Raw genomic sequence first — 23859 nt, 5'->3', positions numbered from 1 at the left:
GAAAATATATTTCCATATATTTATGATCAATATATTAAATGTGTTTAATATACTGGAAATATATTAAATCATATATTATGTTAATAATATATATTATAATATATTGAATAATACATTAGGAATTGCCTTTTTATATACATTGACAAATGTGATAATATCTTCACACTATAAAATGTAATTAGTTGAGTTCTACGAATTCTGTGGAAATTGATAAAAGTGGCATGGGAAAAACAGGTTGTACCTAGATCAGAATAGGTGGAGTCTTTATACCTAAAGTAAAAGATGCTACAAGCATCAGTCAGTTTCGTCCTATTGCACTATTAAACGTTGAAGGTAAGTTCAGTCAGGACCACTCGAGTCAAAAATACCAAAAAACAATTATTTTCCAAAATATTTATTTGCATGATTGTTAAAGTTACATTTGGCGGTATGGCTCTGTTCTGAATTACCCATCCTTTTCATGAGCTCCATGAAAGCTAGTCAGGTAACAGCAGCAGCTTCTGGGGACAATCTCCCATTTAAAACTGGGAAAGCAACAAACAAATTCCCCCTTGAGAACAGAGCATGCATCAGTGAAAACAGAATAACACTGATTAAGTTTAGACAGAGTTAAAGGAGGAGCTAGGGGAGGAGGTGGGTTGCAAGCATGCAGTGGAAGCATCTGAGCAGAAAGACTGAAAAATGCCTTTAAATAAGGCCCTTGATTGAAAGAACTAATTGAAGGCGTATGCATCGGATCAGCTGATAGACTTAGCAGCTGATAGCTGAGCTTGACTACGCGGCCTGCCAGAACTAACGCTGTACACTAGATATTTTAATCTCTATGCAAAAATTAGTGATGTGAATGAGTGAGAGTCCAAATAAAAAGGAGCACAAATCCGTCTATGCGTGCATCTCTCAGAAATCACTCAAATACATCCAAAACTGGCCCGCGCCGCAGTCTGAAAAGCTCTGAAAGACATTCAAAAAAAGTCTGTGGCTCGCTAGACACACCTCTAAAATAATCGTCATGAAATGTCTATTATTATATTAAATGCATCTCTATAGCACGCGTATAGCACTATCGTGCAATTTAAACGCGAAAATTAGTTCCCTTTCGTAGTCACTTCAAGTTACGTCAGAAGTGACGGAGATTGGGGGTTTCGCATGAAAGCCAATCCTCTTCGAGTATTTAACAACGAGCCAATGGCATGCAATGCCTTGGGGCTGCGGAATTTTGCATAGCGTACTCCGCCCTACTCCGTGAGTATAAAAGGAGGAAGTGAACGCAACCGCAGTATGTTTTCGCTTCGGAGCCAAGAGAACTCTTCACTCTTAAAGCCATTCTCACTGATCCAAAGACTCTTCGAGACGAGCGTGCTCTTCAGTGTTGGGGTAACGGCGGTACCCAGCGAGATTCTGCATCGCCTGCGATTTGAGCAGTGGTCTGCCAGACTTTGCGCTTCTCCCTGGTCGCCTCAGCGCTGAAAGAGTGAATTTCCTCCTCTCATTGAAAGAGCTGCACGTGGCACGTCTTTTTAAAGATGTCTCGCCCGTGTTCTTCTGGGTGCGGTCGACTCATGTCATCTTCTGATGGTCACGATCGCTGCTCTGTGTGCCTGGGCATTCAGCACGCAGCAGCAGCGTTCGTGGATGACTCATGTTCCTTCTGTGGGAACATGACCATCTCTACACTGAGATCTAGACTCAATGATCTGACTAAAGTGAGAGTCCCCGTCCCCGCTACTCGATCAGCTTCTTCCACGAGAAGCTCGTCGATCCGCGGACAGGGTGATTTGACGTTGACGGTGTGGAACAAAGCCCCGACGATTCCTCGGGCCACACCCCCCGCCCCAGTGTTAGAGCCAGCGAGCGCCGCTTCGATTCAGCCGTCTACCTCTTCGCAGGTACCGTCTGTTTCGTTCGGCGCTCCAGATGATGATGTGATGTCGATCGCGGCATCACAGGGCGGGCTTGATTCTTCGGGAGATGAGGATGCGGCTGCGTTGCCTCCTTCGGGAGTGCCAGCGTTGCCCGTGTCTGATCCCGAGTTGACGGCCATGCTTTCTCGGGCCGCCGTGAGTATCGGGTTAGAGTGGAACCCTCCGCCCTGCCCCGATCTCTCACGGATGGATAATTGGTTTTTGGGCAAGGCTGCCGCCGCAAGGCCACAGCCAACCCCAATACCTTTTTTCCCCGAGCTGCATGCGGAGCTGACGCGCTCTTGGAAGGCTCCTTTGTCCTCTCGAGAGCGCGCTCTGATCTCCCCCGCCTTTCCTCCCCTCGATGGTGGGGCCGCCCGTGGGTACGCTGGGATGCCCCCGGTGGAGCGCTCTGTTGCGATGCAGCTGTGTCCACAGAGCGCCTCCTCTCGTGGTCCTCCTAAGCTCCCATCCAAAGCCTGTAGGTTCTCGTCTGCTATGGCGGCGCGTTCCTATAGAGCGGCGGGACAGGCGGCCACCGCTCTGCATGCGATGAGCACCTTGCAGGTTTTCCAAGCCAAGTTGCTCAGAGATATGCACGAGGGCGGGACTGACCAATCGGCTTTCAATGAACTGCGAGCGGCCACAGACCTTGCTCTCCGGGCAACGAAGGTGGCGGCTCGCTCCGTTGGTCAGGTGATGGCCACTATTGTGGTCCAGGAGCGCCATCTCTGGCTGAACCTCGCAGATACACGGGATGCCGAGCGGACTCGTCTGCTCGACGCCCCGTTATCTCAGGTTGGCCTTTTCGGCGGTGCAGTCGAGGACTTCGCCCAGCAGTTCTCGACTGCCCAGTAGCAGACGGAGGCGATCAAACATATTCTGCCCCGACGGCCAGCTGCTGCCTCCACCCAGCTGTCGGTACAGACGCCTCCCTCTGCTCGCCGCCGAGGACGCCCCCCTGCGGCTCCCCTCCCTCCCACGCGGCCCCAGCAGCAGCCTTCACCCGGGCCGCGGCGCGGAGGAGGCCGCAGGCACAGCCCCCTCAGGCCGCACGCCCCGCTAAACGCCAGGCTAAGCGACGTTCCTAACACGGGCTGCTCAGTGATGAAGCCGTGTTTTCCCCAGGAGGCGGTAGCAGGCCCCCTCCTTCCCCCGGTGGAGGGCCGGGGGAGAATCTTTTGTTCTCAGCTCCCCGCTGCTCACCCACGGGTGGGCAGCACACTGAGTTGGTTAAAGGAAGACTTGACATCATCACTGAGCACACAGACAGGAGTGAGTGCGCTCGACGTCCCAGTGCGTCAGCCCACTCATTCCTCTCTGTCTCTGAGGGTGCGGAAGGGAGCGTGTCGTCCCTCGACTATGCCACTCCCCTCCCCCTCTATCGCCAGACCTCCGGCAGAACAGACCCCCGTGGAACGCTGGTCCTTCCCTGGTCTCTTCTGTCGGGGAGCGGGCTTCCACTGTGCATCCGGGCGGGGTAACTCCTGCGCGCATGCCAGTCGACCCGCCTCGCTGCCCCTCCGGGGGGACGTCTGTGGTTCGCATGACCCCGCTGGTTCACTTCCTGGAAGCTTGGCTAGAGCTTCCCGGACTGTCCCGCTGGGTCATCAGAACGATCAGATTCGGCTATGCGATTCAGTTCGCACGGTCTCCTCCCCGTTTCAGGGGAGTTCGCTCCACGATGGTCGGTGGCAATGCCCCGGTCATGAGAGCGGAGATTGCCACCCTGCTGGCAAAGGGTGCAATCGAGACGGTCCCTCCAGCCGAGATGAGGTCCGGGTTTTACAGCCCCTACTTCATTGTGCCCAAGAAGACCGGTGGGTTACGACCGATCCTGGACCTGCGCATTTTGAACCGTGCTCTTCATCGACTACCGTTCAAAATGCTCACAGCCAAACGCATTTTCGAATGCGTTCGGCCTCAGGATTGGTTTGCAGCGATCGACCTGAAGGACGCGTACTTTCATGTCTCCATCTTGCCTCGACACAGACCGTTTCTTCGGTTTGCTTTCGAGGGCCAGGCATATCAGTACACGGTTCTCCCATTCGGGTTAGCTCTGTCCCCTCGCGTCTTCACGAAGATCGTCGAGGCAGCCCTTGTTCCCCTTCGCGAACACGGGGTTCGCATCCTGAACTATCTCGACGACTGGCTGATACTGGCTCACTCTCGAGAACAGGTTTGCGAACACAGAGACCTGGTGCTCCGGCACCTAGCCCGTCTGGGCCTTCGGGTCAACCGGGAAAAGAGCAAACTTTGCCCCGTGCAGAGGATCTCTTTTCTCGGCATGGAGATAGACTCGGTCGCCATGTCCGCGCAGCTCACGAGCGAGCGCGCGCACTCACTGCTGACTTGTCTTCGACAGTTCAAGGGCAAGAGTGCGGTTCCACTGAAACTGTTTCAGAGGCTCCTGGGGCATATGGCATCCGCAGCCGCGGCAACGCCGCTCGGTTTGCTTCATATGAGACCGCTTCAGCTGTGGCTTCGCAATCGAGTCCCGAGGTGGGCATGGCATCGCGGCTCGCTCCGAGTTCCAGTGACTCCAGCGTGCCGCCGAACCTTCTTCCCGTGGTCGAACCTCAGCTTTTTGCGGGCCGGTGTCCCTCTTCAGCGAGTTTCCAGGCATCTCGTTGTCTCCACGGATGCATCTACCACGGGATGGGGTGCCATGTGCAATGGGCATGCAGCCGCGGGCTCCTGGACAGGACCCCAGCGCCTCATGCACATCAATTGCCTCGAGCTGCTGGCAGTACGCCTGGCCCTGCACCGCTTTCGAGCGTTGCTCAGGGGTCAACACGTACTTGTCCGTTCAGACAACACGACTGCAGTAGCGTACATCAACCACCAGGGGGGTCTACGCTCACGCCGGTTGTCACAGCTCGCCCGCCACCTCTTGTTATGGAGTCAGAAGACCTTGAGGTCCCTTCGTGCAGTATACATTCCAGGAGACCGGAACCTGGCAGCCGATGAGCTGTTACGAGTCCGCCCTATCTCCGGCGAATGGCGACTCCATCCCCAGACGGTCCAGCTGATTTGGGACCAGTTCGGGGAGGCACAGATAGATCTGTTCGCTTCCCGGGACTCATCCCACTGCGCCCAGTTTTATTCCCTGACCGACGGTTCGCTCGGCACAGATGCACTGGCGCACAGCTGGCCGCGGGGCCCACGCAAGTATGCGTTTCCCCCAGTGAGCCTCCTTGCACGGGTGTTGTGCAAGATCAAGGAGGACGAGGAGCAGGTCTTGCTGGTAGCCGCCTATTGGCCCACCAAGACATAGTTCTCCGAACTCATGCTCCTCGCGACAGCACCTCCTTGGCCTATTCCTCTGAGACAAGATCTACTCACTCAGAGACGGGGCACTCTGTGGCACCCTCGTCCCGAGCTCTGGAGACTGCACGTGTGGCTCCTGGACGGGACGAGGCAGGTTTGAGTTCGCTGCCACCTGCGGTGGCGGCAACCATCACTTCCGCTAGAGCGTCGTCCACGAGACACCTTTACGCGTTGAAGTGGAACCTCTTCGTCAGCTGGTGCTCTTCTCGCGGAGAAGACCCCCGGAGATGTTCGATCAGTGTCGTGCTTTCCTTCCTGCAAGAAGGGTTGGAGCGCAGGCTGTCGCCCTCCACCCTTAAGGTTTACGTCGCGGCCATTGCCGCCTCTCATGAAGCAGTAGAAGGTAAGTCCTTAGGGAAGCACGACCTGGTCATCAGGTTCCTGAGGGGAGCGAGGAGGCTACATCCGCCTCGTCCTCCCCTCGTACCCTCTTGGGACCTCTCGGTAGTTTTAAGTGCTCTGCAGAGGCCTCCCTTTGAGCCTTTGCAATCGGTAGAGTTAAAGTTTCTGTCCATGAAGACAGCACTCCTGGTTGCATTGGCCTCCATCAAGAGGGTGGGGGACCTGCACGCATTCTCCGTTGACGAAGCGTGCCTGGAGTTCGGGCCGGCTTACTCTCACGTGATCCTGAGACCCCGGCCTGGATACGTGCCCAAGGTTCCCACCACTCCTTTCCGGGACCAGGTGGTGAACCTGCAAGCGCTGCCCCTGGAGGAGGCAGACCCAGCCTTGGCACTGCTCTGTCTAGTACGTGCTCTCCCCACCTACGTAGACAGAACGCGGTGTTTCAGGACCTCAGACCAGCTCTTGTCTGTCATGGGGGGAGCCAGAAGGGAAGGGCTCTCTCAAAGCAACGGTTGTCTCACTGGATAGTAGACGCCATTGCTTTGTCTTACCAGCAGCAAGGCCGTCCGTGCCCCCTTGGTGTGACGGCCCTTTCCACTCGGAGTGTGGCCTCCTCTTGGGCTCTAGCGCACGGCGCCTCGCTAACAGACATCTGCAGAGCTGCAGGCTGGGCGACACCCAACACCTTCGCAAGATTCTATAATCTGCGAATTGAGCCGGTGTCCTCTCACGTACTCGCTTCCCCCGGTACTGGACCCGCTTAGGTGTCTTCGCTTGCTCGCCATTCCACTCCTCAGACTGGATAAGTGCGATATCTCCTCAGTGTCTTCCATTGAAGCCTTGAGTCCTCCAGCACCGACGATGCGGGCACCACTGCTATTGCCCTGGATGCTGGCTAGGTGCCTCCATGTGCACGGTTCCCGATGGTAACTGTCTCATGTGTATTATCCACTGTAAGCCTCTCTGAGCATGTGTCTTTCCTTGGCAAGCCATCTGCCACCCCTGGAGTTAAATTCTTGTAGCCACCTGCGGTTGGTGCTCCAGTGATCTCCATATGCGTCCTATACGGCCATATGTGTATTTGTAAGTACTCCTTCGGCAGGCATCTGGTAGCATGTCCCTCCTGGGATATGTTTCCCAGTGTACCTTGGTAATCCTGTGTCAAAGTAGGATCCCAAAAAAAAAAAAAAAAAAAAAAAAAAGGTAAGGTTCAGGGGTCCAGACTTTTGCAGGGCACTGGAAGACAGCTTGAAGATGGCGTGATGGCACAGACCCCCAATCTCCGTCACTTCTGACGTAACTCGAAGTGACTACGAAAGGGAACGTCTCGGTTACGGATGTAACCCTCGTTCCCTGAGTAGGGAACGGAGACGTTACGTCTCCCTGCCACTTCTGCTGTACCGCTGGGTTGACGCCGAGTTCAGTCTTGGCTCCTCAGCGAAGACATACTGCGGTTGCGTTCACTTCCTCCTTTTATACTCACGGAGTAGGGCGGAGTACGCTATGCAAAATTCCGCAGCCCCAAGGCATTGCATGCCATTGGCTCGTTGTTAAATACTCGAAGAGGATTGGCTTTCATGCGAAACCCCCAATCTCCGTCACTTCTGACGTAACGTCTCCGTTCCCTACTCAGGGAACGAGGGTTACATCCGTAACCGAGACGTTTTTACATGCATATGATAGTTTTTCGCGTGCATTTGATACACACTTTATTGCGTGTAATACACACGCACCCCACACCACTATCGGGTTAATCTTCTTCTTCGGCGGTCACTCGAGACGAGTATGACTGTCCTCTCCGTTGGGTCACCTTATTTGTGGATCCTCAGGTGGCTGTAGAGGCCAATCCTTGATCCACAGATTCTACTGCAGTGTTGGCATTGAAAGGTTGAGGTGTTGTGTTGTGGTTGAGCCTTTCTCTGTTTGTCCTTGCGGTGCTTCCGCTTTGCATCTGCGGCGCAGCGTAGTTCTGTTTCGTGGTGTGCTGCACCTTCAAGCACTGCCTTTCTCCAATATGACCTGTTAAATGCTAAATTCTCCCAGTCGCCAGATGTGATGTTAAACTTTTTTAGGTTGGTCTTAATATTGTCCTTAAAGCGTTTCTTTGGCCCACCAGGGGCTCGTTGTCCTTCCTTTAGCTGGGAGTACAGGATCTGCTTTGGGAGACGGTTGTTGGGCATGCGGATAACATGTCCTGTCCATCGGAGCTGGTGCTGCATTATAATGGTAGTGATGCTGGGCATATTTGTTTCTTCCAGAATACTGAAGTTTGTACGTTTGTCTTCCCAATTGATCCTCAAGATTTTCCTTAAGGCTCTCTGATGAAATTGTTCCAGTGCTCTCAGATGTCTGCTGTAGATTGTCCAGGATTCAGCTCCATACAACAGAGTTGGAAGGATCACAGCTCTGTAAACCAGCACCTTGGTTTGAGCCCTCAGGTCTCGGTCATCAAAGACTCTTGTCCTGAGTTTGGCATAGGCTCCGCTGGCACAGCTAAGGCGATGTTTAACTTCACAGTCTATATCAGCTTTGGAGGAGAGAATGCTGCCAAGGTAGGTGAAATGATCAACATTTTCCAGAGTGGTGTTATCCACTTTGATAACTGGCTGTTGTGATTGCTGGTTAGGTGGTGGTTGATACAGAACCTTAGTTTTCTTGATGTTCAAGGCCAAACCCAGGGCTCTGTATGCATTGGCAAAGGCATTTAGAATGCCCTGGAGGTCTTCAGGGGAGTGTGCTGCAATGGCGTTATCATCGGCATATTGCAGCTCTATGATGGTGGTACTCCTGACTTTACTCTTGGCTTTGAACCTGTTGAGGTTGAAGAGCCTGCCGTCAGTCCTATAAAGGATTGGGATCCCCTCTGGTAGCTCTTGGCCAGTAAGGTGAAGTATGACTGCAATGAAGATGGCGAACAAGGTGGGTGCAATGATACATCCCTGTTTTACCCCAGTTTCTACAGTAAATGACTCAGATTCAGAGCCACCGTTGAGCACTGTGGCGGACATGCCATCATGCAGTAGTCTTAGCACACGGATGTATTTATCATGACATCCATATTTTGATAGTATGCTCCATAGTGCCTGCCGATCCACGGAGTCAAAGGCCTTTGTCAAATCTATAAAGGCCATATACAGAGGAAGTCCTTGTTCCCGACACTTTTCTTGTAGTTGGCGAGCAGAAAAGATCATGTCAGTTGTTCCCCTAGATGACCGGAAACCACACTGTGATTCAGGGAGTATCTCCTCAGATAATGGTAGCAGGCGGTTAGCGAGGATACGAGCAAGAACTTTGCCTGTTGTTGCCTGTTGCATTTGATACACACTTTATTGCGTGTAATACACACGCACCCCACACCACTATCGGGTTAATACACACGCACCCGACACCACTACTAAACCTATCCCATGCGTATCATATGCATGTAAAAAATCGTTTTCGTGTATAAATTGCAGTACTATAGAGACGCATTTAGTGTGATCGGGTTGTCGTTGCAGATAAAACACACTGGCTTTGCATTTACAAAACTAGGAAGGACTTATAGGCCTAGTTGTCTTTTCATTATTCTTTGTATGGCTATTTTTGCTTTGTGTTTTGACATTGTCTGGCTATATCATGAAAAAATATGCATTATGAAGCAAAAAAATACAACAGAGACCACAGACTGTTGAGTTCTTAAGGTCATTTATCAATAAAAAAAACGACAACAACTTTAACTTCAACAATTAAGTGTCAGTTTCAAAACACATGCTACTGTATAAAAACGGACACTTCCAGTTATTGATTATTATTGGCTGAACTGTGTTCGATGCCATTTAATTTAGGCTACTTTGTAACCACACAGTTGAGAGTAAATAAAATAAAATGAGAGGACGCGCAGCCAGCAAAGTTGCAGGGGTCGTACACCGGATGAGAAGCGCCACGCCGCGTCTATGACAACTCCAGGTATCAAATGAATAAATGTAACATAAGAGTAGCCTACACTTCAACGTGTTTGAATTTTAAAGAGATGGCACTGCGCCATGCGGCACTGCACTTCTCGTTTGGTGTGCGCCCCCCTAAGTGTTTGGTGGGACTCTGAATGAGTCAAGTGGAATGGATTTGAGTAGCAGCGTCGAAATCAATGCTGGAGCTAAAACATAGAATGGAGTTTAATTTATTAGGGCATTACTCAAGTGGAATGGATTTGACTAACGCGCACAGAAAAGTGAACATGCATATGTGCTGAATTAGAGACGGTAGAAGTGAGAGGGTCCAATATCATTTGTCTTAAAAAGTGGGTGGGTCTTGTCCCACCCATATACAATGGTTCCGGCGCCCATGGTCCACCTACCTAATGAAGAATGGCTTCATTGACACTTCAGTTCAAAAAGCGGGCATTCCAGGCTTCTCATGATGCTTAGAACACATCAATGTTATCTGGCAACAAATTCAGCTAAAAATGAGAGAAAGCAGCTCCATGTGACATTCCTGGATTTGGTTAATGCATATGATTCAGTGCCACATGAGCTTCTTTGGGCAGCATTTGATTTTTTGCAGGTTTTTTTTTGATTTTTTGAATAAATGCAGGATGCGCCATTTTTCTACTGTTTTTTTACCATGGCAATGGAAGTAATCATTAGGGCATCAAGATGGGTAGTAGGAGAGCGCTTGGCTTCTGGGATGCGACTACCACCAATCAGAGCATACATGGATGACATGACAACCATGACTACAACAGTAGCCTGCACTAATCGGTTATTGGGGAAGTTAACAGATAATATTGAATGGGCATGAATGGAATTTAAGACCTCTAAATCAAGGAGCATCTCGATAGTTAAAGGAAAGGTAGAAGATAAAACATTCTTCATTAATGGTAAAGCGATACCAACAGTTTCTAAGAAGCCAGTGAAGAGTCTAGTACGATGGGGATCTAAAGGACACAGTTCGAGTGGGAGAAGTTAGACGGCAAGCAGTGGAAGGGTTGAAGAGCATAAAGAGCTGTGCTCTACCTGACAAACTAAAACTTTTGTGCTTTCAGTTTGGTCTACTGCCGAGGTTGATGTGGCAACTTACCGCGTACGACGTTTCTTTGACAACAGTGGATAAGCTGGAAGCGTTGATAAGTTCATACATCAGGAAATGGTTGGGAGGTCCACGCTGCCTCAGCAGAGTGGGACTTTATAGTAAAGGAATATTGCAGCTGCCAGTCTCTGCTTTAACCGAGGAGTATAATTGTGCCAAGGTCAGACTGGAAATGACCTTAGTAGAGTCACGTGACAAATGTATAAGGGAGTCAGCACCTGTGTTAAAAACTGGTAGAAAGTGGTCAGCAAAGAAATCTGTAGTAGAGGCAAAGGCTGCCCTTTAAAGTGGGGATATCGTGGGACAGGTACAGCATGGAAGAGGGGGTTTTGGGCTTAGTGAAGCTCCTCCTAAATGGCACAAGGCAGGCCCAGTCAACGAGGTGCGAAAGCAGGAGAGGATAAGGTGTATAAAGGCCATTTCCCAGGCCAAGCAGGGAGAGTGGATGAGATGGGAGAGTATGGAACAACGCAAGATGGGCGGGCAAGACCTTTGGTCAATGGAAGAAAGTAGGATCAGTTTCCTTATTAGGTCAACATATGATGTTCTCCCATCACCACAAAACCTAAACCGTTGAGTAGGAGAGGATCCCTCTTGTCTTTTGTGTTCATCACCTGCCACATTAAGGCACATTCTGACAGGATGCAAGGTGGCTCTTAGCCAAGGTCTGTTCACTTGGCACCATGACCAAGTATTGCGATGTTTGGCTTTAGCATTGGAAGGCAAGCTTAGTATGACCAATAAGTTGCTGCCTTGTCTAGCAAAACATTATATACAGAAGACAATAGGCGTTTCTCAATGTCAAGGAAGGATCCTCGGAAGCCGGAATTTCGAGGATGCCACGTCATCAAAATCCGTCGAAGGACTGTTCCAATGTCGAGGATCCTCAGAATTTCAACCAAGGACTGACTCCTTTGTTCGGAAAATATCCCATAAACAGGGAAGGATGTATATGTGTAGCCTTCACGCTCTCAAATCACCCACAATCCTATGCGCAGCTTTGCTATCTTATTTAAAAAATAAAAAATGTCGACCGTTAGCGGAGTCGGAGTGATAACGACAATATGCTTTCAAATGTAAGCAAGTTTAAGTATAATTTCATTTTTGCCATTTATTTAATGTTTGTTAAACTATTACACATATCGGCTCAAGTGATTTGCAGAGGGGGGATTTAAAGCTGTTCCCTTTTACTGGTGATTCACTTTTTAATTTTTACTTCATATAACGTTAGCCTTTTTTGTTGATCAAATATTTTACCATTGCATGTGTTTAAACAGCTAGATCATGTTGATATGGACGCAGTTCTGTTCACTCCGGTAATATTATCGTTTTTTAAATTAATAAACTCCTTTTTAAATCAATATTTTGTGTCAAATTATTGATTTATTTGGTAGGTAGCCATGTTATAAGTGGAAAATGTATAGCGAGGCCGTTACAGTAAATACACACCCTTCAGGCTGAGTCCTTCGTGTTAAGAGTTTGCGGGGTTGTATTCGCTATAACAGCCGCCTCACTATTATCCCTTACTTTATTTATCTATTTCTATGAGGGCTGAAAATACTAAATAAGGACTGCCAAGTGTGTTTAAACAGTGCGGTACAACAACTAAACCAGTAGCACTATCATTTTTCCAGCGCCGAAACGGACCTTTCACTGATGTAATGACGCAATGACGTGCACTTGCTAATGGAACACCATTTACGTGTTCTCCGAATTCTAAAGAGGACCCTCGCATAGCCTCTGAAGGAAATTACTTGGAAGGACACATCCTGCCAAGGAAGTATCCTTGACATTGAGAAACACCCAACATTCCTCCGCCCAGGCGAGCAACCACCAAGAAAATGTGTTAACACTAATTCTCGCCCAGGACAACTGGAAGCTGCTAGGGACTAGAAGATCCTGGCTGATCTTGGTCAACGGCTTATTTTTCCACCTGAGATTGTCACCACTAACCTACGACCAGATATTGTTTTGTGGTCTGGATCAGCATGCATTGTTCAACTGATAGAGCTAACAGTGCCATGGGAGGATGCGGTAGATGAGGCATATGAGAGGAAGAAACTGCGGTATGCTCATCTGGCCACTGAAGCAGAACAGCGAGGATGGAGAGTTAAGGTTTATCCAGTGGAAGTGGGTTGTCAAGGTTTTGTGGCACACTCTACAACCCGGTTCCTCAGAGACGTCGGAAAGGAGCAGCAACTGGCTGTGGTTGAGACGGAAAGATTCTTGCTGGCCGCCACGCTCCGGTTTCGGAGAATTCTTGAAAACTTGAAGAGTCTGTTGCTTTATTTGTATACGTTCCAGTGGATATTGCGTGAATGACAGGTGGTTGGGCAGATATTGTGTTTTGCGGTAGGTGGTTTGCCATATGGAATCTTTTCCACTGAAACTGCTTTAACGCACCAGTGGGGCTCGACAGCCTTAGTCAAACGGGTTGGCGAATATGGTTGGGTTGCGGAGAGATTGTGAGATTGTGGTTAGGTCTCAGCAGCAGGAGGGATGTAGAGGTCAGTAAGCTGGGCTGAGTTGAGTGGGGGATGGAGGGGGGTGACTCTGGGATGCCAGAGTCACTGTCGAGCCCTCTTGAGGTGTCGTGGGCTAGTCGACGAAACACTGAGGGCGGAAGATGCCCACTTGAAGACCCTAGAGATGTCCCCTACTCTGCTCAATCCAGACGGTTGTCGTGCTGGTCCTTTAGTTGCAGCCATCGCGTGTGCTGACGCACCAAGTACACTGCAGCCATTAACGCCGGACAGAAGGGGAGTCACACCACCATATGGAAAGAAGCGTAAATGGATGGAGAAGCATAGTTTACTGTAAAGCTATATCTTAGTTTTGCTTATCTTGGCGAAAGCCGAGTACAAATCAGCATGAAGTTTTAACATCTACTCTTGTGTAATGGAAATCAGTGTAGGCCAGGGCCTACTTAGAAAGCATGAGGAAAATGAATAGCTTAAATTTCGCAAGGATGTTTTACTCAAAGTTGTTAATATAAAGAGTGTTGGAACTATGATAGACTGTGCATTTATTAAGCTGTAAATACTTTACGTACAAATACTTAACTAAAAAAAGCAATAGAAAACTCAGATAACAGAAATAATTTAAATCCCAGCAGAACATTAAAAACTGACATATCTCTTAAGTTCTCAGCAGAGGATTATACAACTCACGCAACATTACCAGCTTCACTTACTACAGAACCCAGATTCACTTCATACATCTACAGAAGGATGACATGATTTGGTTTAAACAAGAGATTAATGTATGAAATGCATTTTTTTTATATAGGCTGGTAACTTAAAAATGTCGTAGCTAAATTGGTTGCTGGGAGAAAAAGTTATTTTCAAACCCTTTTTGTTACCATATTGGAGATCAGTGTTTACTTTAGTTAGGGTCTTGACCCTTGACTTTTTAGCTTTATTTGTATCTGGCTGCTGCAACTGTGTCTGTAAGTTGCAGTTGTTATGACAAAAAAGTCAGGGGAAATGCTGGGATGATCTTTTGGGTATTTATTGATGATGATGATGATGATATCATCATTAAATATCTTGAGTCACAAATCTTATCTCAAAGTGTATCACTGATCCTAAGCGTGTTTGTTCGTTAAATGCATTTAAATATTGTGTTCTAAAGACTATGATACTATTACAAGCAGTTCAGAATTGAAAAATAAAAATAAATACATTGTGCACAAAACATTTGGAACACCTTATTTAGTCACACACAGACATCAAGAATCAGCATATGAATCTCGTCATGCTGAAATGCATTTTGGGAGCTAAAATAATATAAAACTCACTCATGGTTTCCAAAATGCATTGCAGCATGAGGCCACACAAGTTACCGTTTTTGAGATTCACAACTTTATTTAGTTTTATTTGGGTTTTTACATACAAAGTATTTGCAGCTTGATAAATAAAAAGAAAGACAAAGTCTATCATTGTAAAAACATTTTTTATATTAGCAATTGTTTTCCTCAAATTTTTTTCCTCAAAGTGCACTCAACTAATTATATTTTACATTTTAAATGTTACATTTTTCAATATATGAAAAGCAGCAATTCCTTATGTATTATTAAATATATTGTAATATTTTAATAAAATGTTCTTTTATATATTTTTCAGTTTTTAGACCATTTAATATATTGATCATAATCCTACATTCCGTTAGGGTTTACTTCAGGTATTTGTGCATCTATTACAATACTCACTCCAAGGAGGTTCTTCTTTGCTCCATCTTCTACTGCGAGGAGGATTGTGAACGACATCTGTATGAAACAAAATTATTTAATTACACAGCAAAACCACCAGTGTTGAATGTACACTGCTACAGTAGGTGTATGAGTCTCACCCACAGGTGTTAAAAACTAAAACAGAAGCAGTGTATGATCTTCTCTTAAGTGCATAGTGTGTTAAATGTTTAATTGTTCATGCTGTTAAATCACTTTGGTTTACTTTACAAATGATGATTGACCATTATTGATGACACTAAAGGAAATAGGAAGAACAAGAACCAAAAAAAAAAAGAACAGGACTGAAGCAGAAAGACATACAGACAAGGGTTTAAGTAGTAGAAGTTTAAGTATGGCATTTGCCAAAACCTGGCATTCAGACAACTCACGATGTTGCTGGTTAGTTATGTTGTTTGTGTTGATCTTTGGCAGAAATTACGGATTTGAAAAGATAATTTAAATGGCACCTATTATGCAAAATTCACATTTACATGGTGTTTGAACATAAATGTGTGTTGGCAGCGTGTGATCAAAACCACCCTAGAATGATAAAAATCCACTTTTTTTTTACAATCTCAATAAATCATATGCACTGTTTTAGAACAAGCTGTTCTAAGATTCAGATTCAATGTGACATAGAATTGAGCAAGGGGTTTAATAGACAGTGTGTTTGTGGCATAGACCCCGCCCTCGGTGATCTGTACACCATCCTCCATTGTTTTAACGTCAGCCGGTAATGTCTAGAAACATAAGTGTTCTGTTGTGGGATGGGATGTAATAATGACATACATAGTAGTTTTCACTTACTTCTGACAATCTGACACTTCTGTAAATGAATGTAGCAATTTTCAGTGAATTTGAAGTGAACAGCTCAGAATTGAATTTAAGTTGTCATCACAAGTCTAACATGGTTTGATCTTTTTATTTGTAACCAAGCTAAATTTTTAGGTTTTCTCACTTACATGTTTCTTCAGCACAATCCAGGTGCCGTCCATCATTCTTTTTCTCAATATCCTGAAACGTCTGCAGAAGATCATCAGGAGAGCTGTTTCCCTGAAGACTGAAGTGTCTGTTGCAGCATTTCTGAATGATTTTCTGTAGGATGTCGTTGGTTTCAGTCGGGTCTTGTGTGGTGAGCACCATGGTGTGTTCATAAACCCGCTCAGAGAAAGAGTCCAGCACCTTCTCCACACACTCTTGATCTTCTGCTGAACACTGTTCATGTTTGAGTAGCAGAACGATCACATGAGGTCCTGGATCTGACAGATACACACACTCTCTCACGGTCTTCGTGATCTGACGAAGTGACAGGTGTGTTTTGAGCAGCTGAGGACTGTTGATGATGATCACGTGTCTGTCCTTCAATCTTCCTCTGATTCTCTCTACAACACCTGGAGGAGCTTCACTGTCAAATGCTGCTCGCCCTAATATGAAGTTTCCCACTCGACTGTTTTCTGACACACTCTTCCCCAGCAGAACAATCCTGAGTTCGCTCACTGAAACACACATGTAAGAAAGTTTTATTGATACATAAAATGAAATCCACCAGTAAGAATATAATTACCACATTTACTCCCCATAATTACCACATGTTCCTCCCTTACTGAATGAAAATATATTTCCATATATTTATGATCAATATATTAAATGTGTTTAATATACTGGAAATATATTAAATCATATATTATGTTAATAATATATATTATAATATATTGAATGATACATTAGGAATTGCCTTTTTATATACATTGACAAATGTGACAATATCTTCACACTATAAAATGTAATTAGTTGAGTTCTGCGAATTCTGTGGAAATTGATAAAAGTGGCATGGGAAAAACAGGTTGTACCTAGATCAGAATAGGTGGAGTCTTTATACCTAAAGTAAAAGATGCTACAAGCATCAGTCAGTTTCGTCCTATTGCACTATTAAACGTTGAAGGTAAGTTCAGTCAGGACCACTCGAGTCAAAAATACCAAAAAACAATTATTTTCCAAAATATTTATTTGCATGATTGTTAAAGTTACATTTGGCGGTATGGCTCTGTTCTGAATTACCCATCCTTTTCATGAGCTCCATGAAAGCTAGTCAGGTAACAGCAGCAGCTTCTGGGGACAATCTCCCATTTAAAACTGGGAAAGCAACAAACAAATTCCCCCTTGAGAACAGAGCATGCATCAGTGAAAACAGAATAACACTGATTAAGTTTAGACAGAGTTAAAGGAGGAGCTAGGGGAGGAGGTGGGTTGCAAGCATGCAGTGGAAGCATCTGAGCAGAAAGACTGAAAAATGCCTTTAAATAAGGCCCTTGATTGAAAGAACTAATTGAAGGCGTATGCATCGGATCAGCTGATAGACTTAGCAGCTGATAGCTGAGCTTGACTACGCGGCCTGCCAGAACTACACTAGTACACTAGATATTTTAGTCAGTGTACGCTGTACACTAGATATTTTAATCTCTATGCAAAAATTAGTGATGTCAATGAGTGAGAGTCCAAATAAAAAGGAGCACAAATCCGTCTATGCGTGCATCTCTCAGAAATCACTCAAATACATCCAAAACTGGCCCGCGCCGCAGTCTGAAAAGCTCTGAAAGACATTCAAAAAAAGTCTGTGGCTCGCTAGACACACCTCTAAAATAATCGTCATGAAATGTCTATTATTATATTAAATGCATCTCTATAGCACGCGTATAGCACTATCGTGCAATTTAAACGCAATTTTACACACGCACCCCACACCACTATCGGGTTAATACACACGCACCCGACACCACTACTAAACCTATCCCATGCGTATCATATGCATGTAAAAACTCGTTTTCGTTTATAAATTGCAGTACTATAGAGACGCATTTAGTGTGATCGGGTTGTCGTTGCAGATAAAACACACTGGCTTTGCATTTACAAAACTAGGAAGGACTTATAGGCCTAGTTGTCTTTTCATTATTCTTTGTATGGCTATTTTTGCTTTGTGTTTTGACATTGTCTGGCTATATCATGAAAAAATATGCATTATGAAGCAAAAAAATACAACAGAGACCACAGACTGTTGAGTTCTTAAGGTCATTTATCAATAAAAAAACGACAACAACTTTAACTTCAACAATTAAGTGTCAGTTTCAAAACACATGCTACTGTATAAAAACGGACACTTCCAGTTATTGATTATTATTGGCTGAACTGTGTTCGATGCCATTTAATATAGGCTACTTTGTAACCACACAGTTGAGAGTAAATAAAATAAAATGAGAGGACGCGCAGCCAGCAAAGTTGCAGGGGTCGTACACCGGATGAGAAGCGCCACGCCGCGTCTATGACAACTCCAGGTATCAAATGAATAAATGTAACATAAGAGTAGCCTACACTTCAACGTGTTTGAATTTTAAAGAGATGGCACTGCGCCATGCGGCACTGCGCTTCTCGTTTGGTGTGCGCCCCCCTAAGTGTTTGGTGGGACTCTGAATGAGTCAAGTGGAATGGATTTGAGTAGCAGCGTCGAAATCAATGCTGGAGCTAAAACATAGAATGGAGTTTAATTTATTAGGGCATTACTCAAGTGGAATGGATTTGACTAACGCGCACAGAAAAGTGAACATGCATATGTGCTGAATTAGAGACGGTAGAAGTGAGAGGGTCCAATATCATTTGTCTTAAAAAGTGGGTGGGTCTTGTCCCACCCATATACAATGGTTCCGACGCCCATGGTCCACCTACCTAATGAAGAATGGCTTCATTGACACTTCAGTTCAAAAAGCGGGCATTCCAGGCTTCTCATGATGCTTAGAACACATCAATGTTATCTGGCAACAAATTCAGTCAGCTAAAAATGAGAGAAAGCAGCTCCATGTGACATTCCTGGATTTGGCTAATGCATATGATTCAGTGCCACATGAGCTTCTTTGGGCAGCATTTGATTTTTTCAGAGTACCAATGTCAATAACAAATCTAGTGAAAGCCTATTTTGGAGATTTGCAATTTAGTTTCTCAACTCCAAAATTCAGCACTGCATGGCAATGCTTAGAGGTCGGAATAAATGCAGGATGCGCCATTTCTCTACTGTTTTTTTTACCGTGGCAATGGAAGTAATCATTCTTAAAATAAAACATTCTTCATTAATGGTAAAGCGATACCAACAGTTTCTGAGAAGCCAGTGAAGAGTCTGGTACGATGGGGATCTAAAGGACACAGTTCGAGTGGGAGAAGTTAGACGAGAAGCAGTGGAAGGGTTGAAGAGCATAAAGAGCTGTGCTCTACCTGACAAACTAAAACTTTTGTGCTTTCAGTTTGGTCTACTGGTTGATGTGGCAACTTACCGCGTACGACGTTTCTTTGACAACAGTGGTTAAGCTGGAAGCGTTGATAAGTTCATACATCAGGAAATGGTTGGGAGGTCCACGCTGCCTCAGCAGAGTGGGACTTTATAGTAAAGGTATATTGCAGCTGCCAGTCTCTGCTTTAACCGAGGAGTTTAATTGTGCCAAGGTCAGACTGGAAATGACCTTAGTAGAGTCACGTGACAAATGTATAAGGGAGGCCCTGTGTTAAAAATTGATAGAAAGTGGTCAGCAAAGATATCTGTAGTAGAGGCAAAGGCTGCCCTTTAAAGTGGGGATATCGTGGGACAGGTACAGCATGGAAGAGGGGGTTTTGGGCTTAGTGAAGCTCCTCCTAAATGGCACAAGGCAGGCCCAGTCAACGAGGTGCGAAAGCAGGAGAGGATAAGGTGTATAAAGGCCATTTCCCAGGCCAAGCAGGGAGAGTGGATGAGATGGGAGAGTATGGAACAACGCAAGATGGGCGGGCAAGACCTTTGGTCAATGGAAGAGAGTAGGATCAGTTTCCTTATTAGGTCAACATATGATGTTCTCCCATCACCACAAAACCTAAACCGTTGAGTAGGAGAGGATCCCTCTTGTTCTTTGTGTTCATCACCTGCCACATTAAGGCACATTTTGACAGGATGCAAGGTGGCTCTTAGCCAAGGTCGGTTCACTTGGCACCATGACCAAGAAGTCCAATTGTCTGGCTTTAGCATTGGAAGGCAAGCGTATTATGACCAATAAGTTTACGCCTTGTCTAGCAAAACATTAAACGCAGAAAACAATATTCCTCCGCCCAGGCAAGCAACCACCAAGAAAATGTGTTAACACCAATTCTCGCCCAGGACAACTGGAAGCTGCTAGGGACTAAAAGATGGTTGATCTTGATCAACGGCTTATTTTTCCACCTGAGATTGTCACCACTAACCTACAACCATATATAGTTTTGTGGTCTGGATCAGCATGCATTGTTCAACTGATAGAGCTAACAGTGCCATGGGAGGATGCGGTAGATGAGGCATATGAGAGGAAGAAACTGCGGTATGCTCATCTGGCCACTGAAGCAGAACAGCGAGGATGGAGAGTTAAGGTTTATCCAGTGGAAGTGGGTTGTCAAGGTTTTGTGGCACACTCTACAACCCGGTTCCTCAGAGACTTTGGATTCTGTGGCCAAGAGTTGTGTCGCACAGTAAAGAACTTACCTGAAGCAGCAGAAAGGAGCAGCAACTGGCTGAGACAGAAAGATTCTAGCTGGCTGTGTACAGGCCGCCACGCTGCTGTTACGTAGAATTCTTGAAAACTTGAAGAAGTCTTAAAGGGATACTCCACTTTTTTTGGAAATAGGCTCATTTTGCAACTCCCCCAGAGTTAAACAGTTGAGTTTTTACCGTTTTCGAATCCATTCAGCCGATTTTCAGATATTTAGAAGAATATCAGTAACAAGAGAGTTTCTGGTCCCATTGACTTCCATAGTATATTTTTTTCTTTCTATGGAAGTCAATGAGACCTGAAACTCTCTGGTTACTGATATTCTTCTAAATATCAGAAAATTGGCTGAATTGATTCGAAAATGGTAAAACCCAAATGTTTAACCCTGAGGGAGTTGTAAAATGAGCATATTTCCAAAAAAAGAGTGGAGTATCTCTTTAAGCAAAATCTGTTGGTTTATTTATATACGTTCCTGTGGATATTGCGTGAATGACGGGTAGTTAGGCAGATATTGTGTTTTGCGTTAGGTGGTATGCCAATAAAACTGCTTTAATGCACCAGTGGGGCTCGACAGCCTTAGTCAAACAGGTTGGCACGTATGGTTGGGTTGCGGAGAGATTGTGAGATTGTGGTTAGGTCTCAGCAGCAGGAGGGATGTAGAGGTCAGTAAGCTGGGCTGAGCTGAGTGGGGGATGGAGGGGGATGACTCTGGGATGCCAGAGTCACTGTTGAGCCCTCTTGAGATCTTGGGGTCAGTGCAGGGCCAGTTATGGGTTAGTAATTGGCTAAGACTCAGGCCAGTTATTGCCTATGTGTGGCCCTTGTCTTTAAACAAAACCAGATAACAACATTGTTTCGGCTAATTACTGGCCCACATTTGGCACATGTAGAATGATGATCTGGCCCATGTGGCTTGGAATGATGGCACTTGAGCAGACTGCTCCAATTTGCCAGATCTAGGCCACAAGCAGGCCATAGCAATGTCTCATGTCAGCCAAGAGAAAATAAATAAACTAGAACTGGACTTTATCTGAGCCACAAAATCTGTTATGGAGCCATCTCAACCTTAAGACTGAATCCCAATTCTCTGTCTTACCCCTTCCCCTTACCCCTTCCCCGTCGTCTTACCCCTAGCCCTTGTCCCTCGAAACCGAGTAGTAAGCGCTAGTGCAAACATACCCCTATGAAATGAGATACCACTCGGTTACGTCATCTTGCATCGTCCTTAACTGGCGTCTGTGTCACCCGGGGCAACAAGTGTTGATCACAAACTTCTCGAAACTTTCAAGATGCCGTCAAAATGTCCGGGATTGGGCTTTTGCTTTCTGTTTTCACTATTCATTATGTTTACATGCACAAGGTGTTGTTTCAATCGGACTGAATTCATTCATTTAAAGGGGTGATGAACTGAGAAATCAAATTTTCCTTGAGCTTTTGACATCTAAGAGGTCATCATATTATAAGAATATCCTGTAAGTTTCAGAACTGAAAACGTCCTTGTTAGTCCAATAAAAGCTTTTATTGACACAGCCTCTAAAAACGACTCGTTTTTAAAAGTGGGGAACTATGACGTCAAAGAGGATAAAACACCACCCCCGCAGAAGATGATCAACGCCTGCTTCACCACGGCAGGTTTAGCCCCGCCCACCGATTCGCGCATTACACACATAAGTATCATACATGTATGCTTACCTCGTGATGACAAACTGGATCGCTACAGAGCAGAACAGAATATTGTGCAGTGCCTGGTTGTGCAAGACAGTCGCTGCATAAGCTTCCTGTGGATTCCAATAGGACTGCATGGATAAAATTTATTTTTAATGACGTTCCAGCTGATGAGGTAAAACATCGTCGTCTGTTCGCTTCATTTCACTGAGGATTGTTTTGTCAACAAGACTGGATTTGCTGACCGATTAACAGTAAAGAACGGTGCTGTGTCGTCTATATTGGATCTGACAGGAATATTGTGCAACACACGGATTCTGGGTTGAACATGTATGGGCGAATCCGGTTGCCATTTGACAACATAGGACGTTTTCCCCCACGTACACCGACGGGTGAGTTAAACTCATTATAATATGCAAAACTGTTCTCCACTCGCAGCAGTGGGTGTTTACTTCCAAGTCTTCAGTGCGACACGCCCATAAAAACCGACTGTTTTTTAGGAAGGCTCACAACCAGGGTACAAAATAGCCTATTACTTGTTCATTTTGATGTTTTTGAATGCAAAAACCAAGCGAACGTTATAAGTTGACCTCAGACAACAATATAATAACATTTAAAAAGCCAGTTCATGACCCCTTTAAATCAGTGAATTTGAATGTATTGTTGATCTAATATTCCCGTGTTTTCGTCTCAGTCGGGATCCGTTTGAAGCTGAATGCATCATCTGAGAAGCTGATCACGTACGTGTCAGTGTCAAATAGTGTACACATTATGAATGGCGACTGCAGAAAGCAAAAGCTGAATGCCGGACATTTTGGGTGATCTTGAAATGTGGGACTGATTGTGCAAATCAGCAATGTAACGTTAGCATAGCCTAGTGTACCAAAGTAAACACTTTAAAAACGTTTCAATAAACAACATAGTTGCAAATATATATGTACATAACTATGTAGAGCACAAAACAAGATGGTCATATTTTTTTATCAATCATTTAAGTGAAAAAACTTTCAACTCCGGCTGGTATGCCCACCATTGTTGCAAGTTGCGCAGTGCATTTCTTACCCCTTGGTTTTAAGTAAGCTCGCGAAAATTCTTGGTCTTAAGGGGTATATACCCCTTCACCTTACCCCTACCGCTAGATCAAAATGAGAATTGGGATAGCCCTTCCTCTCACATGAACGCGCAAAACTAAGGGGAAGGGGTAAGACAGAGAATTGGGATTCAGCCTTATAATCCTGTTAACAAGAAGAATCACTGAACAAAAGAAGAGAACAGAAAAAGAGACGACCAGCAACACAAGACCTACAACTGACTTCCAGACACAATCTTAGATGAAATCAACTGATGAGAAAATATAGGTTTCCACTGAATGAAGCCTTAGCTTGACGCTTTATTCACTCCCGTCGTCCACATCCACTTCAATAAATATCAACAAAACATCGGCACAGGAAAATTACAAAAAAATAAAAAGGCATGCTGCTCAAGCCCTGAAAAGTGAAAACAAAACCTCTCAAACGCCCCCTGGTGGCCGGTCCTAGTATAGGTCATAAACCCCGCCTCCCCGTGTTATTCAACCGCATGCGAGACAGACTAAACAATTAAATTATACTTCAAATATCGTTTTTCCAAAATTGGTTTCTGTCATTTACTGTATTTTTTATCACGGTGATGTAATTTCAAGAGTTCGTTTTTAAAATAAGTTTTGTTTTGTTTTTAGTTAGTTTGTTATTTGATGCGGTGGTGGTGACGTCATGATTGACAGCTGTGATTGACAGGTTCTCTGAGCGATGTT

General features: G+C 45.5%; 1 protein-coding gene and 1 pseudogene across 1 annotated transcript in view; both read right to left on the bottom strand.

The window, feature by feature from the left end:
* Nucleotides 1-23859, bottom strand: part of LOC148981941 (interferon-induced very large GTPase 1-like) — a 52680-nt gene that overhangs the window by 25002 nt on the left and 3819 nt on the right. Inside the window, exons 2-3 of the mRNA XM_089129290.1 lie at nt 15834-16367; nt 14851-14907 (exon numbers count right to left, since the gene is read on the bottom strand). Of these exons, the coding sequence (XP_088985416.1) occupies nt 14851-14907; nt 15834-16367 (591 nt within the window). The remainder of the gene's footprint in view (nt 1-14850; nt 14908-15833; nt 16368-23859) is intronic.
* LOC148981942 (uncharacterized) lies at nt 1607-3153 on the bottom strand (annotated as a pseudogene).

This window comes from Pimephales promelas, chromosome 3 (genome assembly GCF_988280905.1).
Source record: "Pimephales promelas chromosome 3, fPimPro1.hap1.1, whole genome shotgun sequence".
NCBI classification, from domain to species: domain Eukaryota; kingdom Metazoa; phylum Chordata; class Actinopteri; order Cypriniformes; family Leuciscidae; genus Pimephales; species Pimephales promelas.
Note: the sequence above shows the minus strand (reverse complement) of the source record. Positions and strands in the feature narration are given on the sequence as shown.